The sequence below is a fragment of the Myotis yumanensis genome, unplaced genomic scaffold (assembly GCF_028538775.1).
Source record: "Myotis yumanensis isolate MYYU_CA2020_CCGP unplaced genomic scaffold, mMyoYum1.0.hap1 SCAF_1, whole genome shotgun sequence".
NCBI classification, from domain to species: domain Eukaryota; kingdom Metazoa; phylum Chordata; class Mammalia; order Chiroptera; family Vespertilionidae; genus Myotis; species Myotis yumanensis.
Window position 1 is genome coordinate 169,983,482 of NW_027223752.1, and position 19,885 is coordinate 170,003,366.

At 40.3% G+C, this 19,885-nt stretch overlaps 1 protein-coding gene across 3 annotated transcripts in view; it reads left to right on the forward strand.

Moving 5' to 3' along the window:
- SLC39A8 (solute carrier family 39 member 8) overlaps nucleotides 1-8,138 on the forward strand; it is a 73,682-nt gene extending 65,544 nt beyond the window's left edge. For all 3 annotated transcript variants that reach the window (XM_070392064.1, XM_070392058.1, XM_070392052.1), the window contains exons 7-9: nucleotides 4,895-5,102; nucleotides 5,290-5,474; nucleotides 7,916-8,138. In XM_070392064.1, coding sequence (XP_070248165.1) covers nucleotides 4,895-5,102; nucleotides 5,290-5,474; nucleotides 7,916-8,065 — 543 coding nt within the window. In that variant the 3' untranslated portion in view covers nucleotides 8,066-8,138. The remainder of the gene's footprint in view (nucleotides 1-4,894; nucleotides 5,103-5,289; nucleotides 5,475-7,915) is intronic.
- Nucleotides 8,139-19,885: the final 11,747 nt, after the last annotated feature.

Here is a 19,885-nt window from a genome sequence, read left to right on the forward strand (position 1 = left end):
ATCTTTATTTGCAGATTCTTAAAATGATATTATGTTATTTGTACTTATGTTTCATTAGGTTATCCTTCACAGGCATACATTTTATGGTTTTTGGGTTTTTTTTGCACATAACTTTCATCTTTTGTTGTCATTTATACTTCCTTTTGCCATCTTCATTGCGTTTTTTGGTGGGTGCTACTTTCATTTTTGGCTTGCTTTTCTCTTTTTTTTTCAGAGCTCTTACTCTGCAAAATTCTTTCAGCATGGAATATGGAATTGGGAATTTAATATTTACCTGTAATGTTTGTTTGCTTTTATCTTCTTACTGATAAAACTTATAGACAATAAACCATAAAAACATTTTCATTAATAATGACTCATCTTGCCTCCCCCAATGCAGATGAGGTCTGATTGTGATCGTGCTGAACTTGCAACCATTAACCCTACAAAAAAGTTACATAATACATCCTATTTTCAATTCAGATCAAGCCCACAGGCAGCCTGCTTCTCCAGCTTTACCTTGTTTGTTGTTGATAATAACTCCTGAGTCATCACAAATTCGTTTTTCCTCTTGCTGATTCTTACCCCATGGCTTTAATGTTTTGTGTTCTGAGTATTAAAATAATATATAATATATCATAAGTGCAAAAAAAAAAATCCAGGACACCCATAAAATATAAAACCACACACAAACAAGGATTATTCATAGTACTATCTCCCAGGGAGAACCATGCTTAGCATTTTTGTATGCTTCATTCCAAATATATTGTCCCTGAGACCATTATAAAATTACTAGAGGCCCAGTGCACGACATTCATGCACTGGGGGGCAAGGGGTCCCTCAGCCCAGCCTGTGCCCTCTCACAGTCCATGAGCCCGGCTTCTGGCTGAGCAGCGCTCCCCCTGTGGGAGCCCATTGACCACCAGGGGGCAGCTCCTGCATTGAGTGTCTGCCCCCTGGTGGTCAGTGCGCATCATAGTGACCAGTTGTTCCACTGTTTGGTCTATTTGCATGTTAGGGTTTTATTATATAGGATAATAATTATTATTTTTACAAAAAGGTACCCAATAGACATGCTGTTTTATAATTTTATTTTACCTTGGCACTATGTTTTGGACATCTTTACATGTGGAAATGTATAGTTATTCACCATCTCTATTACTCTGCATACTATTTCATTGCAGGTATAAGCCATATTTTTATAATCTATATCAGAGGTCCTCAAACTTTTTAAACAGGGGGCCAGTTCACTGTCCCTCAGACCTTTGGAGGGCCGGACTATAGTTTAAAAATAAACTATGAACAAATTCCCATGCACACTGCACATATCTTATTTTGAAGTAAAAAAACAAAACAGAAACAAATACAATATTTGTATTTGCATGTGGCCCGCGGGCCGTAGTTTGAGGACCCCTGATCTATATTCTACTGAAGGATAGCTATGTGCTTTCCTTTTCTTTCCTCATCTTTCTCTCCCTCCTTCTCATTCTTCTCTACCTCCTTATTTTTATTCTCCGTTTCTTCATCCTTTCTATCGTTCTCCTCCTTCCATTTCTCTTCTGCCTCCTCCCCCCACCTCATGCCGCTCTTTCTCTTTTAGATCTTCCTCCTCCTTGCTTCAACTTTAACTGTTCTGTAGTAAGCCCACTTGTTTTCTTCATTTTGATTTCTTTGTAGTTTTTCTTGCTTTTACTTTTTGCTTCTTCCTCCATATTTATGTTGGGTTTCTATTTAGTCTCTCCTCTACTTTTATAATTTCAGTCCATGATATTCTTTCCCTCCTCATTCTGATTATTCAATAATTTGCCTTGACTTTCATTTCCATTAATAACTAAGGTGAGAGATGTTAAGAACTTTGCTGATGATTACACAGTAGTTCTCGTCAGAACCAAGCTAGAATTCAGTTCTGGATTTCAGACCTCTGTTTTTTTTTTTTTTTTTCATTAGATTGAGTTGTCTCATCATGGCTGAGGATGAACATAGCCTTACATTTAGTGTACAAGTTAAACAAAGAAGCAAGCAAGCAAACAATAACAACAGCAAACAGAAATAAAAAAGAAAGAGAAAGAGAAGAATAGTCACTAACTTAATTAGAAGGACTTGAATTTAGTGTTCTCTCTGCTCAGTTATAGGCAAATTAAAAAAGACTTTTTTGGTGAATGTTTGCCCACTTTTGTTTATTCCAAAGCTATTAAAAATGTATAACTGTTAACCTACCTAACAGTGCCATTGGAGACTTGAGCTTATAGAGCTAAAAGGAAGTATAATAAATAGATTCAATAATAACTGTACTTAGAAGTAAAATTATCATGTCTAATATATTAATTTAATTTCTTTTTCAGAATTAAAGGAGTTTGTACACAGAGTTTGTATATATTATGTAATATCAGGCATTCAAGACTTGGTCTTGTATTCTTTTCCCTAAACCATTATAGGTAAATAAAGACATTTAAAACTGTAATTGAAAAATAAAAAAATAAAAGAAATAAAATTTTAAAAATTATAAATATTTTATTAGGTAAACCAAGCTGGAAGATTAAAACAACCGTTCTTAGTATGTGTATCTTGGCAGTAAGTTTTTGCAAAGCCAAGGTCTCTTCCTCTAGGGTTTTCCTCATGACCAGCTTTGTTTTTCTGTTGGCAGTAAGTGCTTCCCGCATTTATTCCAAGCCATGTACTAAATCATAATTGTGTATATTTTTGTGCGTTTAAGATACATCAGTGGTTAAATTAATTAAACCAGGAGGCCGTTGACTGAGGTGGCTCTAATGCTATGGTGGCCTATGGAAGCAAACTCAAATCTAAGCCTGTAAATGCCTGAAAGGTACGAAATGGAAACCCAAGGGCAATCAGTCACAAACAGCCAGCTGGGTGGAAGCTACAGCCAATTAACAATTTCCTTGCTTTGCTTTGCCACGTCTTTATAACGGTTCCTCCCTGAGCTCCTGTCAGTGGAGCGCTCCTCACCACTTCCTGTTTGACGGGGCCTATTTGAATCGATTTTTGCTCAAAAAAACTCTTTTTAACATTTTTAATTTGCTTCCGTTTGTCTTTTAACACTATAAAGTAACAAGAATATATTTTAAGACCAGATGAAAATTTTTTATGCTGAGGAGATTTTGCCTTTTAAAACCAAAGGAGACTGAACACTTACCCCAACACTGTTTCAAGTGTTGAGAGGAGGGGGTGTTCTCCTGGGGAACTGCCTCCAGATCCTATTCCAAACAAGAAGTCCCTGCCCCTCTGCCACCAGGCCTTTGGAGTAGTGAAATAGTTAATAAAAAATAAAATAAAAATATCCCACTTACTTCCTTCGTATCCCTGGGTAAGTTAACGAACCTTTCTGTGCTTTAGTTTCTTCAGCTATAAAATGATGATAACAGTTGTGCTTAATTCATAAATTGTCCTAAAGGAATTAACTATCTTAGTGCTTAGAACAGTACCCGGCACATAATAAAAAAACTATAGGGCTTTGCTATGACTATTTCCAATGCTGTTATGAAGACGGCTGCTACTACTACCTCTACTATTACTAGTACTAACAACCCTCCCTCCTTCCATATAAATGTAAGAATTTATAGGCTCCAGATGACTTTGGCTGTGTCTACGAACAAAAATCATCCCCCAAAGGTGAATATTTGCCACTAAGGAAACAGTGAAAAGATGTATTGCAAGATCTAAAGTCAATTCTGAAAGCACAGTCCCCAAAGTGTTTTGCGTAATGAAGTGATGTTGGAGCGCATGTGAAAACTCTCAGATGATTGCTCTGAAGGAAGTCTCTCTCAGCCGGATATAGAGTGCACCTTTTAAAAAGAGTCAGTCAGGTACTTTACGTCGTGTTTCTCCAAGGTAAATACACTCGTTGAAGATAGAAGCTGAATTTTATGCTTCCAGGCATTTCCTGTAACATCCAGCACACTGTTTTCCAAATTGCAGATGTTCAATAAATATGTTGATTAGCTGCTGAAGTAGAGTTGAGGGGAGGGGAATTAGGAATAAAATGTTCTCGAGTTAATTGTAAATTGCTTCCCTACTAAAAAATGTATTTGCGTGACATTATCTCCCCCCCCCCCCCCCAATTTCTGGAAAAAGCTTTAGTTGGCATTTGACATTTGATTTTATACATTTTGTAAATTTCATGAAAATTTAAATTCTTAAAAAGGGTTCATTGTAAGATTTTCTATTTTTATAATTGTTTCAAAATGGAAAGAAGTGTTAGTATAAAGGCAAGCTTGTTCCAATCACACTTTGTGAAATTTGTTAAGGGAATCGTTGAAATTAGAGCTGGTAGGACCACATTGTTATAGCCTAGACACCCAGCATGGCACCTAGAAGACGGTGGAAATTTAATAAATCATGGAAAAATAAATGAATCATCTAATACATTCTCCTCACTTTACAGTTGAAGAAACTGAGGCCCAGATCACTTGCTCACAGTCCCACAGTGGTGCAGGAGTGACTAGAGCAAACGTTCTTTGATGCCATCATGCTTTAAACATGGATTTCACACTTAAATAGTAACATGCAAAAGACTTTAAATTTAGCCTTTAAAATTTTTTTTCAAAGTATGTGAATAAATAAAATTCACAGATTAATAACTGTTACATTTCAGGAAGGCAGTGGTAGGAATGTGTTCATGTAAATCAAAGGATTGTTTTAAGGGGAAAGTAAAATGAAATGTCTTTTAAGTGGCTTGTCCAAGGCCTGCCCATCTATTCATTCCCCTTTTCCCTACCGTACGTTTTCTTTTCTCTGTTACAAGTGATGAGGGGTTCCCATCCACTATGAAAGCCTTTCTGTTGTAACCTTTTGTCTCCCTCAAGACATAACACATCTCCTACTTCTCTATATTTCTTACACTTTCAAGAAATGTTTTTTTTTTTTTCTGCTGATTGATTTTTCTGCCATTTTCCAGGATGAGAAAAAGGAGCCAAGCTCATGCACCTGCTTGAAGGGGCCCAAACTGTCAGAGATAGGGACCATCGCCTGGATGATAACGCTCAGTGACGCCCTCCACAATTTCATCGATGGCCTGGCGATTGGGGCTTCCTGCACCTTGTCTCTTCTCCAGGGGCTCAGCACCTCTATAGCAATCCTGTGCGAGGAGTTTCCTCACGAGCTAGGTAAGGGCTCTGCTCAGGCTGGGAAAGTCCGTTCCTTCTTGGTTTTTCAGTGGAATGAGACATTTCAGGCGACACACTGAAAAACCCTGCTGATGGCATCGAAGTAAAGAAGCCCTTGTGAGACATTATCTTTTATCTCATCCTCAAATTGAAAAAAAAACCTCTTGATATTTTCTTCTTCTTCTAGGGGACTTTGTGATCCTACTCAACGCAGGAATGAGCACTCGACAAGCCTTGTTATTCAATTTCCTTTCGGCGTGTTCCTGTTATGTTGGGTTAGCTTTTGGCATTTTGGTGGGCAACAACTTTGCTCCAAATATTATATTCGCACTTGCTGGAGGCATGTTCCTGTATATTTCGCTGGCAGACATGGTAAGAAATTTTAAATTTTTATGTTGTTTTAGTTTAAAATTTATGAACAAACATCTGGGTTATAATTTGACTAAGAGTGAAAGGAAATTCTTTTTGTTGTAATTTAAGACATTCCTGGTTTAGCAGATAACTCTCTGAATAGTAATTTGAAAGGGATTCTCATTGATTCCTTTTTTAAAATATATTTTTATTGATCTCAGAGAGGAAGAGAGAGGGAGAGGGAGATAGAAACATCAATGATGAGAGAATCATTGATTGGCTACCTCTTGCACACCCCACATCCGGGATCGAGCCTGCAACCCAGGCATGTGCCCTGACCGGGAAGGGAATTGAACTGTGACTCCTGGTTCCTAAGTTGATGTGTAACCAGTGAGCCATGTTGACAGGGTGATTCTTTAAGTTATGATCTTATTGCTAGAAGAGGAAATGAATTATTTTTGCTGAAGCAGAGATATTTTCCCAAGGTTTTGTCTTGGGGTGGATGAACCTTGTATTCTATTAGTGTATGTCCCTTAGGGTTTTTTCCTTCTCTGTTGTGAGGATGTCACATTGGAAGAGGACTAACTTGTTTTGTAAATAGAATTTTGTTATTTCAAAGTTCTAAACAGTGAGAACCTTTTGGGTGAAACTGAAACTGGTAAATTAAAGGTAGACAATATGTACTTGGGTCAGTCTATACTTATATCTATATTTATACCTATGGCTGTGTCTTGTGTATTTATTTGTGTGTGTGTGTGTGTGTGTGTGTGTGTGTGTAAGAGAGAATATAAATAGTCCTGTGCATTTTCATATGCATCATGCACAGCTTTTTAGAAAATGAAGAGGTGCTAAGTGTATGCAAATCAAGGCTTATTTCCTTTGCATTTGGAACTGAATGTTTTAAATTACAGACATAATTTAATAATTTAAATTCCTTCATCTGCATTCTTAGCTCCAAATGATCACTGCTGAGCCCTGTTGGCTGTGCTGTTCAGCCCCTCATAAGAGCAAGGATCCCATCCTTTAGAGCCATCACTGCATTTACAGTTTTCTTCACAGAATTCGTGTTTCCTATTCTATTGATGCTAGGTCATCACTTCTCCTTTCTCTGATATAAGAACAGACTCTATTAGAGTGGTTAATTTGCAGAAATAATACTGATAAATGATGCTGTATATACTTACAGCAGTTTCATTCTTTTCAGAATGGTTTCACCCATTTTATCCTCATACCGATTTTCTTAAATCAGGCACATGACTGACTGAGGGGACCTCTTGGATGCTGGTACAATGCACCACTGCACACACAGCAAGCATTTCGGAATATGTTTTTAGGAGTGGCATTCGCTGATCTCCACATGGAGCCTTTTCAGTAGAAGTTACCTGCTGAGAAAGAGTAGATCTTAAGTACAGAACTTGGGGATTTAATTGCTTTCACTGTAATGAGACTGTTATAGTCTTCAATCCTAGAACAGTGCATAATTTATTTAAAAACCTTGTAATTTTGTGAGGGGCAGAGCCAGCAAAAGTACACAAATTGAAAAGAACAGGGATGAAATGTATAGGGATTATTAAAAAATGATTTATTCAGCCACCCAGGCCTGGAAATTGATAAGCCACTGGGCATGCTGGTGTGGACAAGCGGCACCATCCCCTCACTCATGGGGCTTCCTGTTTACAAAGAGGAGAAGCTAAAGTTCAACAAAGAAACAAAAACCACACACATGACTAAGTAATTACACATAAAAAATATGTGAAATAGCCCTAACCGGTTTGGCTCAGTGGATGGAGCTTCGGCCTGCAGACTGAAGGGTCCCAGGTTCGATTCCGGTCAAGGGCATGTACCTTGGTTGCGGGCACATCCCCAATAGGGGTTGTGCAGGAGGCAGCTGATCGATGTTTCTCTCTCATCGATGTTTCTAACTCTCTATCCCTCTCCCTTCTTCTCTGTAGAAAATCAATAAAATATATTTTAAAAAAAATATGTGAAATAAAAGATAAAGCAATATACCTGAGAAATGAAAGTAAGGGAACCTAATGTAAGTTAGAAGGGGCTAAGAGAAGCCTTTCTAAGAAAGTATGCTTTAAGTTGAACCTGAAGGATTTAGCTCATTGGAAAACTGGAGGTGGAAAAGTTCAGTAAAAGTTTTAGCAGGTGTGAAGCTTTGAGGGAGGAAAGAGGCTCCATGTGTTTGAGGCCCTGAAAGAACGCTGTGATGGGGTAGAGAGAGAGAGAGAGAGAGAGAGAGAATTAAGTGAGGTAAATCCCATTTCACTGGTTAACTAATTAACTCACTGAGGAACACTATTTTAGTACTTTTATTTATTTTTTTGCTATTTAATAGAGCTAAATATTCCATCAAAACATCTGAAATAAATGGTTATTTCAGAAGTCTATAAATGACTAGTTTATGATTCACCACAAGATGGCGACAGTCATCTAACAATATATCTCTCTTCTAGTTTCCGGAGATGAACGACATGCTGAGAGAAAAGGTAACTGGCAGAAAGACCGACTTCACCTTCTTCATGATTCAGAACGCTGGAATGTTAACGGGGTTCACAGCCATCCTGCTCATTACTCTGTATGCAGGAGAAATTGAATTGGGGTAGCAGGAGATGAAAGATGGTGTTGTAATGAAGGCATTTAACAAATAAAAACATCTCCAGAGGGATTTTAAGCTGATCCTCTTTAGTTAAAAGATAATTTTTTTCAACTGTAGGTCAAGAAAACTAGCTATTGCTTTCAGATCTGGGAAATAGGATATTATTTGTTATTAAAAATGTTTCAAAAGATTATAGTTCGAGTCTGAAAAGCCTTGAATGCAAGATCTTTGGGAAATACTTTTTCATGTATCATACATATTAGAAAATCATCACACAGCAAGAAACATGCAGTGTATAGTCACTTAGACACCAAAAACCCAGAGGAGAATACAAGCGAGGTGGTAGAAGCTTTTAAACCTCTGGGTAGGAGCAAGAATTCAAGAGGTTTCATAGTGGTGTTCTTTTAAATTGATTTGTTCTAGTACTTTCACGAGCAAGTACATAAAAATGTGGAAGGCTATCAAAACGTATACAACACAGATACAAATGATTCCCAGGCCTTCCTGAACCCAGGAATGAAGTATTGCTCACAGCTTTTGTTGTGTCATACTTTAGTGAGGCATTCATAGGATTGTTTTGAAAACCATACAATATACATTATGAAATCAATAAAGCTTTGCTAGCCTTAGTAAATTTAGACCATATCTGATACTTATTTCTAAGTGTAAACTCTACCAGATTTCACAAAAAGTAGGAATTGCTTTGTATGACTTAGGTTGTGGTTGCACCAAACAAAAAGAGTCTTCAAAGCTGGTAACTGATGGCTCAGTTTTCATGTATAATGTCCTTGCTTTATGTTGGTTTTCAGAAAAAAAAAATGAATGTAATTTTAAGTAATTTTCTTTTAAAGATGAACACAATTATTTAGCAAAGGATATTTTAAATAAATGCAAAACAACAGCTGGACTGCTGTACGTTGAGGACTGATTATCTGGAAAACATACGTTCCTTATGGGATTGAGATCATTCAGAAAAGACTTTTTTTTGTGTTCATTCTACATTTTTCCTGTATGGTATATGTTGGAAAAAAATTCTGCACAGCATGGTTATTTTTCTACCTTTTATAAAAGATAGAGCCTGTTTTCTCATTTAGTAGGCATAGGAAGTTGGTCTGAAATTGACATCCTGACCCCAATTCACACTCCCAAGTCACTTAAGGAAAGATGATCTAACGGTGAAGGAAATGATTTATAAAAGCCAATAATAATGACCTCAGGAATTGCATTTTCCCACAGAGTATAAAATGGTGTCTCATAGCAATAATGCAGGTCTGATGGGTGTTTAACATGTATGTGAATATACATTTCACTTTATGACTGACAATTAAAAATATTGTTTGACCAAATAGTAAACACCTTTGAAACCATGTATTGTGTCATTCATTATGAATTTTAGTATGTATCTTTTTTGAGTGACTTTCATATACTGGGTATTATGGGGGAGATAGGTAAATAGGAAGTTGGTGACGTGTTTCTTTCAAGGACATTCAGCAAATAAAAATGATAAAGATTAGTAACTCTTCATTCAAAGCAGTAGGCATAGAATCTATTTTTATCATGTCATCTGTTTACAAAATTTTAAGAAATAATCTTACCTTTTCAAAGCACAGATTGTATGTCTGGGTTAAGAAACTATTTACAACATGATATTAAAACAATAGATCATTGTATATATGGACTGTCTGGGTGCTTCATGTTATCTTCTCCATGTCTTGACCTTCTGGCCATTTTCCTCAACTATGAGTTGAACACAGGCAATACAGCATGAAGGGACAAAAAGCAAAAAGAAAATTGCTACTTATTGAAGACTATGTGTGTTGTCTCCAATAGGTAGGAAATGGATAGCCATGATTAAATTTATATTATCCAAGATACCTATTTGACAAAGTATAACCCTATCAGTCAACATATATACTGAAGCATTCAGTTGAACATTCTCTAATCTTTAGACTTTAGTGATGCTATGACAAACTAAAAATGATTCCAGTGCATGATATATTGGGTTACATACTTTTAGTTTTGTATTGTTAAATTTTTAAAAATGCCCAGAAATTGCTGGCATTTTTTTTGCGTATTGTATCATATCCTGTCTTAGCCTGTTCAAGCTGCTATACAAAAATACCAGACTGAGTAGCTTATAAACAACAGATATTCATTTCTCACAGCTGTGAAGGGTGGAAGTTCAAGATCAAGGCATCAGCACATTTGGTGTCTGGTGAGAGCCTGTTTTCCGATTCATAGATGGTGCCTTTTCAATGTATCCTCATGTGGTGGAAGGGGCAAGGGATCTCTCTAGAACCTTTTTGTAAGAGCACCAATCCTACTCATGAGGGCGCCACCTAATGATCTAAGCTCTTCCTGAAGCCTCCACCTAATATCATCGTCTTTGGGGTTAGGAGTTCAACATATGGACCAGGGGGAAGACACACATTCATAACAAAGAAGATCCCTTATTACCTGAGAATTGGAGATTCATACCAAGCTATTCTCATGCTCACAGGTTTGTGGATTGGAGGTCAGCTGATCTAGCTTGGGCTATTGCTGGGTGGCTTGGCTCAGCTTCAGGCTGGGGGTCTTCTGGGCTGGGCTGCTATAAAAAGAGGTGCAAAGTCATGTGGCAAAGGACATAGGTGCGTAATTCTAGTACAGGGGGAGAGTGAGAACAAAAGGATTCAATCTACCTTAACTGGTTTCTATAGGCTATTTAGTATTTCATTTTACCTGGTAGAAAATATATAATATCAATAATAACTCATTAGAAGTTTCCAGAACCATTTCCTTGTTCTAATGCCAATATTTATTCAGATTCCTTTTTATTAGAACATTATTTCCTTTCCTTTGCCAGTGTAAGTTATGTGTGGATAGTTAACATAGGTATTTTAACAGGGCCAATTACTGATGGCCTGAGCCAGCAGAACGTTACCTGCCTGTCTCTCCTCCATCCTCTGATTGGAGTTGTCTTCCTTTGGGCCTTTCTTTGATGTTTATCAGTCGGCTACCATAATTTCCAGGTGCTTTGTTTGGTTAAGCTCCATTACAGTGCAAGAGATTCTTAACTCAACAATACATAAATTCCCTAACACTGATGTTGCTATAGCTACTGTTTCACTGACACACCGCCTTGCCCCAGCTGTGGGTGGCAAATGTGTTAGATCACATTTCCCTTAGCTTCCTTCCTGTGCTGAGTATACAAAAAGCATCCTCTCATGGTCATATAACTTCCTATACTGGATGTCCCCAACTTCTCCATGTCTCATAATCAGTGATGTTACTAGTAACATTTCAGGGAAGCTAAGGCGACACGATAAACCGAAAACTCCAAGTACCTGCTCTATTCATTCTAAGACAGGCATTTCTCCCAGATTTTAACATTTCCAAGCGACATGTTACAATCACTAACAACCAGGTGGCATTGTTGAGGTTGTTGTAGTTGTGTGAAAATGAAGAGAATTTGTTGGAATCTGGGAAGGCCAAGAAAATGCCAGGATCACTGTGTTTGGGATTTGATGGTGTGTAATAGCAGGCACTTAAAAATGTCAGGTTCACTTTCCTTCCTATAGAGGAAGTGTGGCAGAAACAGTGCAGGGCTGGAGGCACTGGGAACCCGGGCTTCTTTGATCTGTCATCTAGGGCTTCTGGCTTCAAGATTACTTCATGTTCTAAGATGTTTGCTGGAGGGATCCAGCTGTAGAGTCCAAATTCTATGTAGTTAAGGAAGGTTGTGTAGAAAAACAAAAAATTCACACTCAGTTCTTCACCCCTCTTAAAGGAGCATTCTCAGAAATAAAATACAATATTTCTAGCTCTGTTCACCAACCAGAATTAGTCACATGGTCATACCAGTTTGAAAAAGAAGCTGGGAAATGTTGCTTTTATTTGGATACACTGCACCAATAAAATCAGGGTTCTGCTACTGAGAAGAAGCAAAGAATGGACGTTGTGCAGACTAGCGGCCACCCCAAGTACAGACAGGTTTGTGTCTGGTTTACTTGGGGGAATTATTGTTCCAGATGGTTCTGACACGGCCAGTTCAGGAAACTGCTTCTTCTTTTAGGAATTCTCATGACTTCTTTCAGAGTAATTCCATGTCACCTTGACCATTTTAATTATACTGACCCACATAACCAGTCTTACCAACAGTATTGTTCATACAAGTTGTACTCATCTTTGTACTTTCTGTCTCAGCCTGTTGTGAGTACTACATGTATTTTTATACACCCTGTGGTTTCCAAAGGATGGTCTAAATTTTAAGAAAACAAATTTAAAAAACCCACCAAAAAACCCCAAACCTCCTTTATAATGGACTTTGATCTTTCTGTTTAAAATTCTTCACATGCAAAGCTATAAAACTATCAGCAAACATTGGCAAACAGAAATTTTAAAAATTATTTATTTACTAGAGGCCCAGTGCATGAAATTTGTGCACTGGGGGAGGAGTGGGTCCCTCAGCCCAGCCTGTACCCTCTCACAGTCTGAGAGGCCTCGGGGGATGTCCGATTGACAGCTTAGGCCTGCTACCTAACCCTTCAGTCAGGCATCCTTCGCACTGCCACGGTGGTAGGAGAAGCTCCTGCCAATCCTGCTGCGCTCACCAGCCATGAGCCCAGCTTCTGGCTGAGCAGCGCTCCCCCTGTGGGAGTGTACTGACCACCAGGGGGCAGACGCTCAATGCAGGAGCTGCCCCCTGGTGGTCAGTGCATGTCTGGCCCGTCTTGCTCAGTAACCGATCAGCCAGACCCCAGCAGCAAGCTAACCTACTGGTTGGAATGTCTGCCCTCTGGTGGTCAGTGTACATCATAGCAAGTGGTTGAGCAGCCTTAGCATATCATTAGCATATTAACCTTTGGTTGAACAGATGACCAGACACTTAGCATATTAGGACACTTACCATTTTATTATAAAGAATACTCCCCCTGATATGTCATTACAGCTATTTAGCATAAGCAAAGTTGGATCAGAAATGTTATTTGTTATCTGGTTTTTGCATATAATTAAAATGGTGACTACTGGTGACATAAAGATCTCAACATCCTCTAGTTTGGATGTACACAGCAAGATTGCCAAAGAATGATTTCAATGGGTAGGGCTTGCATGTTTTAAACATTATTGTTGAACATAATAGTTGAATTCCTATTTAAGTGATTGTGCATGTTACCCCACAACTGTATGGAGCAGTCTGTGGTAAAACCCCAGTAAAGTAACATGTGGATAATTTATGATCATGCTTGTGGGCACAGAAGAGATGTCTGACCAAGGGTTATGGGAAAGAAAAATAAAGACGTAAAATTATAAATTGTAGGGGAGTCTCTCAGGGAGAATTGAAGTCAGAAATGCTGCCCTCCCTCAAAAAGCTGAGCAAGTTCAGAAAACCTGCCTCATTTTGATTTTGTGGTGCGCACTAGCGGGCCTGCAGAGCGCTCAGCAGGGGCCGCACTAGAGTTAGGATGGACACAGTGGAATGGTGGCTGACTCTCTTCCAGAAAAGTCTAGACAGGCTGAGGGGATGCTGGCAGGTAGCTTTGGAAGGCGAGTGAGGAGCGTTGTTGCTGCTTTGGGCTTGACCTTCAGTCCTAGATTTCTTGGGACAAAGGCTACATGAATATTCTTTTGGCCTAGTGTGAGCCACTTGGGGGCTAGAACAATTTAAAATCACATGTGAGAGGGATACATCTTGAGGACAGAGAAGGTCAGCACCAAGAAGGCTTCTGGGAGACCAAGGACTGAGTTAGACGGGATCCGTGGAGAACTAGAATACGCCACTGGGGAGGAACCCCTCTGAGGAATCCTGCAGGTGTCGGTAAGAGAAAGGATTAGCTTTTTAAAAATTAACTTATTTTCCAATTATAGTTGACATACACTATTATATTAGTTTCAGGTGTACAACATAGAGTGATTAGACATTTATATACCCTGTGAAGAGAAAGGGTTTGCTTTAAGTACCTGTCAGTGCAGACAGCATGAAGCCATATTTTGACTAAAATGGCCATGTAAGAGCTTTTCTCTGATTCTGTTACCTCCTCTCTGCGAGCACTCAATCCTGGAGGGTCCTGTGATCACAGTTAACAAACAGGGGGAGGAAGAGGGATGAAAGAGAAAGATTCAGTACTGATCTATAAACTGGACTGGATACTTGCAATAATTGACCTGAGACTATGTTTGTCTTCAGTGATTGTAAAACCTTAGGTCCCCCCGGAGTCTGCGTCAGAACAGGCATTGTGTCAGCCAAGCTTTACCCAGAGGTGAAGGCCTACCCGGTCCCCATGCCCCAAGCAGGTGAGGAAGTAACCAAAGTTGCTTTGGGCTCACCTTGTAAGAACCGCATTTCCATGTGCTGATTCCATGTGTACTTTAAAACCGGTACTCACGGCGACTGGTGCAATGAGTTCTATCTTTAATGCCAGGCTAGGCTGGAGCTGAGAGCTCCCAACGGGCCATCTACTCTGGGTGTGTGTCTGGGGCAGAGTGTGACGGAAGTCATCCCGGTTGCACCGCTGACCCCAGGCAGCAGCTGTGAATGCAGGAGAGCCCCTTCCTCCTGCAGTGTCCCCCGGAACCCTCTACTGAGAAAACTCAACAGGGTGCTTGCTGTACAGGAGAGCTGCTTACAGGACCTCTGTTCCTTAGGCAGAGCACGTGTGGAAGGGTGATTCTGGAGCTGAGAGGCAATAACGTGACAAGTGGCACAGGGAGAAGGACCGCAATGATATGGCTATGATGATGGGACTTGGTGTATTGGCGATGTTGGGAACGTGAGCTTTTTCGGTTGAACAAAAGGGGACCGACCCACTCTCTACCCTTCTGTTTCCTGCTCTGTCCCAGAGAACTGACCTGTGAGGATGTCAAAGGGTTTAGCTAACGGAGAACTTCAACAGGAGATGGGAGAGAGGGGAGGGCCTGTCTTCCCACTGGGCTCCCTGGGGCTGCCTGTTGCAGGAGTGAAGGCAACTCCTCCTCAGAAGCCTTTTCCAGGCAGAGCGCTTGCATTACCGCCAGTGAAGGGCCGGTTTATTTTTCTCATTTCCAGTCTGTCGCTGGTTGGTACTTTAGTAGATAGAAGGCACAGGAATTACTGGAAAAATGAAGTAAAAATTAAAATAAAGACATAGATAATCCAAACCATTTTTTATTATTAGATACAAGACACACTTATTCTGTCCAATTGCTATTGAAATTTGTAAATGCTTCCTCTCAATTGCTGTACGGAGCTCACTGAACAAACACTAGGTCTGTGGATCCCTCACCTTGGCTTTTGGCAGTGACTCTCTCTGACCCCTCGGCATAGGGGTAGTGACAGTTCAGCTGCAGTTAGCCCTGGGTTCACACTGTGGTTTCCCTACGTCCCTCTTGCACACCTGTAGTTACAGTCACGTGCCACTTAACCTCCAGGATGTGTTCAGAGAAATGCGACCCGAGGTGATTGTTGTGTGAACATCGTAGAGTTCATTTGCACAATCCTAGATGGGATAGCCTACTGCTGTAATTGTGTGCACTAGACTTTTATAGGACTAGCAGCGCAGTATGTTTGTTTACACCAGGATCACCACAAACATGAGTAATCCTAGCGTAAGACAGAATAGTTAGCTTTTTTGGGGGAGGGGGCAGGCAATACAGGGCTTGGCTTATGCTTTGATTGCAATGGCATCCATTTCCGAGAGGCATCCACTTTAAAGCCGGCTATCTCAGATAAACACATTGCCAGCTTCACACTAGATTAAAAGCCAGGCCCCTCCCCTCACTGAGGGTCCTTTTTTAAAGAGATTTTTGGTTGATCTTGATAATTGACCTTTTGGGCTGCTTGCATTTTACCACTCCCAGACTTTAAATGCTCACTTGTATGTTCTCCATTCACCAAAAAAGAGGGATCTGTGAAACCCTAGGCCTCCACCCTCAACCCCAATAAAAGCAGAACCCTGGGCCCTATACACCTGCTCTCTCTCTCTTTACCTGTGACCTTGCTGTGTGCCCCCTGGTAGGGTCCAGGGTTTGAAAGAAATAAAATCTTATTTTCCTTCAAAGTTCCTAATGGTTATTGCTAAAGGGCATCATGTTCAATTGTAACCTTGGTTCAGAAAGGCAAGAAGTCTGTGGGAAGCTCACCTGGGCCCAGGCATTACTATCCATAGACTGATACCTTCACCAAACAGAAAGGCGGTGCACTACCACGTTACCATGGCTACAACATCACTTGGAGAAAGGAATTTTTCAGCTCCATTATAATCTTATGGGACCACTGTCATATATTCGGTCCATCATTGACCAAAACATTGTTATGCTGCACATGACTGTAGACCCTTTGTAAATAAATAAACCCGGTTCACCTTACCGTAGTTTGAGTGGGCCGTTTGTTTTCCAGTTGTGACTATGAGAGATCAGCAGAAAATGTTTATCCTGGAAGAGAAGGTGACTATATGTGAATTTTGGGGAGAGAGTTAGACACTAATGTGGGTAAAGGGAAGTGGAATGAGTGTGATTTGAAAGCAAACTGAAAGTTGCCAGGGGCTAAAGATGGTTAGAAGGTGTTCTTAGGATGGAAATTGGTTAGGTCAGTGATTTTCAACCTGTGTGCCACAGCACACTGGTATGACGCAAGGATTTTTAAAACAAGCAATACCTGACTAGTCAGGGGCACTGACCTCTTTTCCCTTAGATTGTCAAATAAAAACATGACAACAGCCAACACAACAATAGCCGTAGGTGTGAATGAATCAAAATTATACTTTTTTTTTTTTGCCAGAAAGGTAAATATATATATATATATATATATAGTGGGTGTGCTGCAGAATTTTAGTAATTATTTTATGTGTGCCATGAGATGAAATAAGTTGAACATTGCTGGGATAGATTAATTTGTATGAATAACAATTCAAACAAAGAAGAATATCTAGGATGTGTTGAGAGACTACCTATCAAGTGTACTTATTGTACTTCTGGCAGATAAGCATCTTTGGAGCAGATAAAATATTCCAACTATCTGTGAGGCAGCACTTCTTAAACATCACACTTTTAAAATAAAGACATGGATTTCTAGGTGGGGCAGAGTGAATATATTTATTTCTGTAAGTGCTGCTGAATAAACAGTTGGTATCTTGTGATAATTTTTCCACGTAGAGGTATCACAGTCCTTCAGTTAAAATGCACTTTGACTTATTATGAGGCATCGCTGAGTGAGAAAACCAGGGGCTCCAGCTTGTGGCTGCAGAGTGAGAGCCTGTTTGCAGTAGACAGCTGTGGGCAGACAAAGCTTTTCCTTTGGGGTTTTTATATTAATTGGTCTTAATGTTGTTCTTGAATTAAATGAGGAATTCAATTTCTAGGAACTGGGAATTTGGTAGGAACTGGGAAATGCTGATTTTAGAAATCTTAGAAACTGTATGCACCTTCCTCCTTTCTCTACCTTTGCTTTCTGTCTTTTGACACAAGATTGCCGCCCCCATGTGGTCACAAGATGGCTGGCAAGGGATGGCAGTTGTGGGCGATCAGACCAGCAGGGGAGGGCAGTTAGGGGTGACCAGATCTGTAGGGGAGGGCAGTTAGGGGCAACCAGGCCTGCAGGGGAGGGCAGTTAGGGACGACCAGGCCTGCAGGGGAGGGCATTTAGGGGTGACCAGGCTGGCAGGGGAGGGCAGTTGGGGGCAACTGGGCTGGCAGGTGAGGGCAGTTAGGGGTGACCGGGCCTCCAGGGGAGGGCAGTTAGGGGTGACCAGGTTGGCAGGGGAGGGCAGTTAGAGGCAACCAGGCTGGCAGGGGAGGGGAGTTAGGGGTGACCAGGCAGGCAGGGGAGGGCAGTTGGGGGTGACCGGGGCGGCAGGGGAGGGCAGTTAGGTGTTGATCAGGCTGGCAGGGGAGTGGTTAAGGGGTGATCAGGCTGGCAGGCAAGCGAGTGGTTGGGAGTCAGCAGTCCTGGATTGTGAGAGGGATCCCAGATTGGAGAGGGTGCAGGCTGGGCTGACGGACATCCCCTGCCCCCAGTACACGAATTTCATGCACCAGGCCTCTAGTGTGAGAATAATCAACTGTCATAGTAATCCCTTAGTGTTTTAAGGTGAGAAAAGTTTAAGCATTTTAGAATAGTGAATATTAGAGGTGAAATTGTATAAGATAGGGGTTATGTGCCCCTATGACTTTGCAGTGAAAAACTGATCAAAGTGATATTAAAATCATTGCCAACATGGTTGGAATAATGCACTTCTGATTTTTCCTGCTCATCTTGACTTCCGCCCTTCTTATTGTAACAGCTTCAGTCTTCCTTTTAGAAACGAGCTGCTCTCGCCTCCAGTGGTCTGGAGGGCCTGTCAATCACAGCACTTGCTCCACCCCTGTGCCTCAAGCAGGACAAGCCACCAGGCTGATCCAATCATAATCTTTCTCACATTGGAGGTGAGGAGCCAGAGCTTTTGCCTATTGGACATTGCTCCAGAGCTTCTAGTTGGTCACATCTCTGGCAGAGGAGAAACCTGAGGAAATGAGACTGATGCCCAGAGAGAAGACAATGATACGGTTGAAGACTAAGGTAGAGAGGGGCTTACTCAGTTGTCAGTGGTCCTAGTCTCTTACATCCTTGATATGCTTCTGATTTTTCTGCAATTCCTTCAATTTACCCAAGTTATTCTGGAGGTCCTTTCTTCTTTTGATTTAGATGACTTGATTTGAGTTCCTGTTACTTGCAATAAAACTTTCTAACTAATACTGTACAGCAGTTAGGTATTGACATATTTATTTCAAACACAATTTCTAGCTTTGGGCAGATAGAGCAAAATCTCCATTATGTTCCACTATGGCGAACAAGTCTTTCAAAACCTGCAGATAACCTCAGTTCATTTTTTATTTCACTCTGGAACATAGAAACATTGTAGATATTTAATTTTTTTTATTTAGCTCTGTTAGTACATCATGAGTGATGGTGGTTTCTAACTGGTGACTTAAGGAGAGGGTAACATTCAACACCACTGAAATACTTTGGAGCTAAAGGGGCCCTCAGTCTGTAATCTAAACAACTTGGGGTTCAGAACAGATAATGGTGTTGGAATAATATTCTATGTATAGACCCCTGGTTTAAAAAAATGTTTTTGTTGATTTCAGAGAGGAAGGGAGAGGGAGAGAGAGATAGAAACATCAATGATGAGAGAGAATCATTGATTGGCTGCCTCCTGCATGCCCCCTACTGAGGATCAAGCCCCTAACCTAGGCATGTGCCCTGACCTGGAATTGAACCCAGGACCCTTCAGTCTGCAGGCTGACTATTCACTGAGTCAAAACGGCTAAGGCAAGACTGGTGGTTTTTAATAGCAGGAGCAAGGTATTGAAGGGAGTAACTTATATGCTTTGACAAACCATACAAAGTCAGACTTTTTCGATAACTTCAAGGAAGGTGTTTTATGTGGGATAGGAATCTAGGCCATACTTCATACACCATGTGTTTGCAGAAAAATGCAGTCTCTTAGCAACTATCATCTGGTTGTCAAGTTATTATTTGATTTTTATAGACACCTGGCTTTTTTAGGCACATACCTCACTAATGCTTAAGCATAATATTCAGGTTAGTGTTGGAATAATTACATTTCACTTTCTTCCAAATGACACTTTAAAAATTAACCATTAAAAATTTACCTACTTTAAAAAAAATAAGAGAAACCTTTGCGGGAATCATTGCATGGGATGAGAAAAAAAAATCTGAGCTTGTTGTCCTGTGAATGCATGAATTCATTAGCTCAGTAAGATACATATTCGATGTCTACTGAAGCCAGGCCCAGAGGATACAAAAATCAGAGTCCGTGCCTGCCCTCAGAAAGCTCATGGGGATCTAGGCATGTAAAAACCAATGATACCA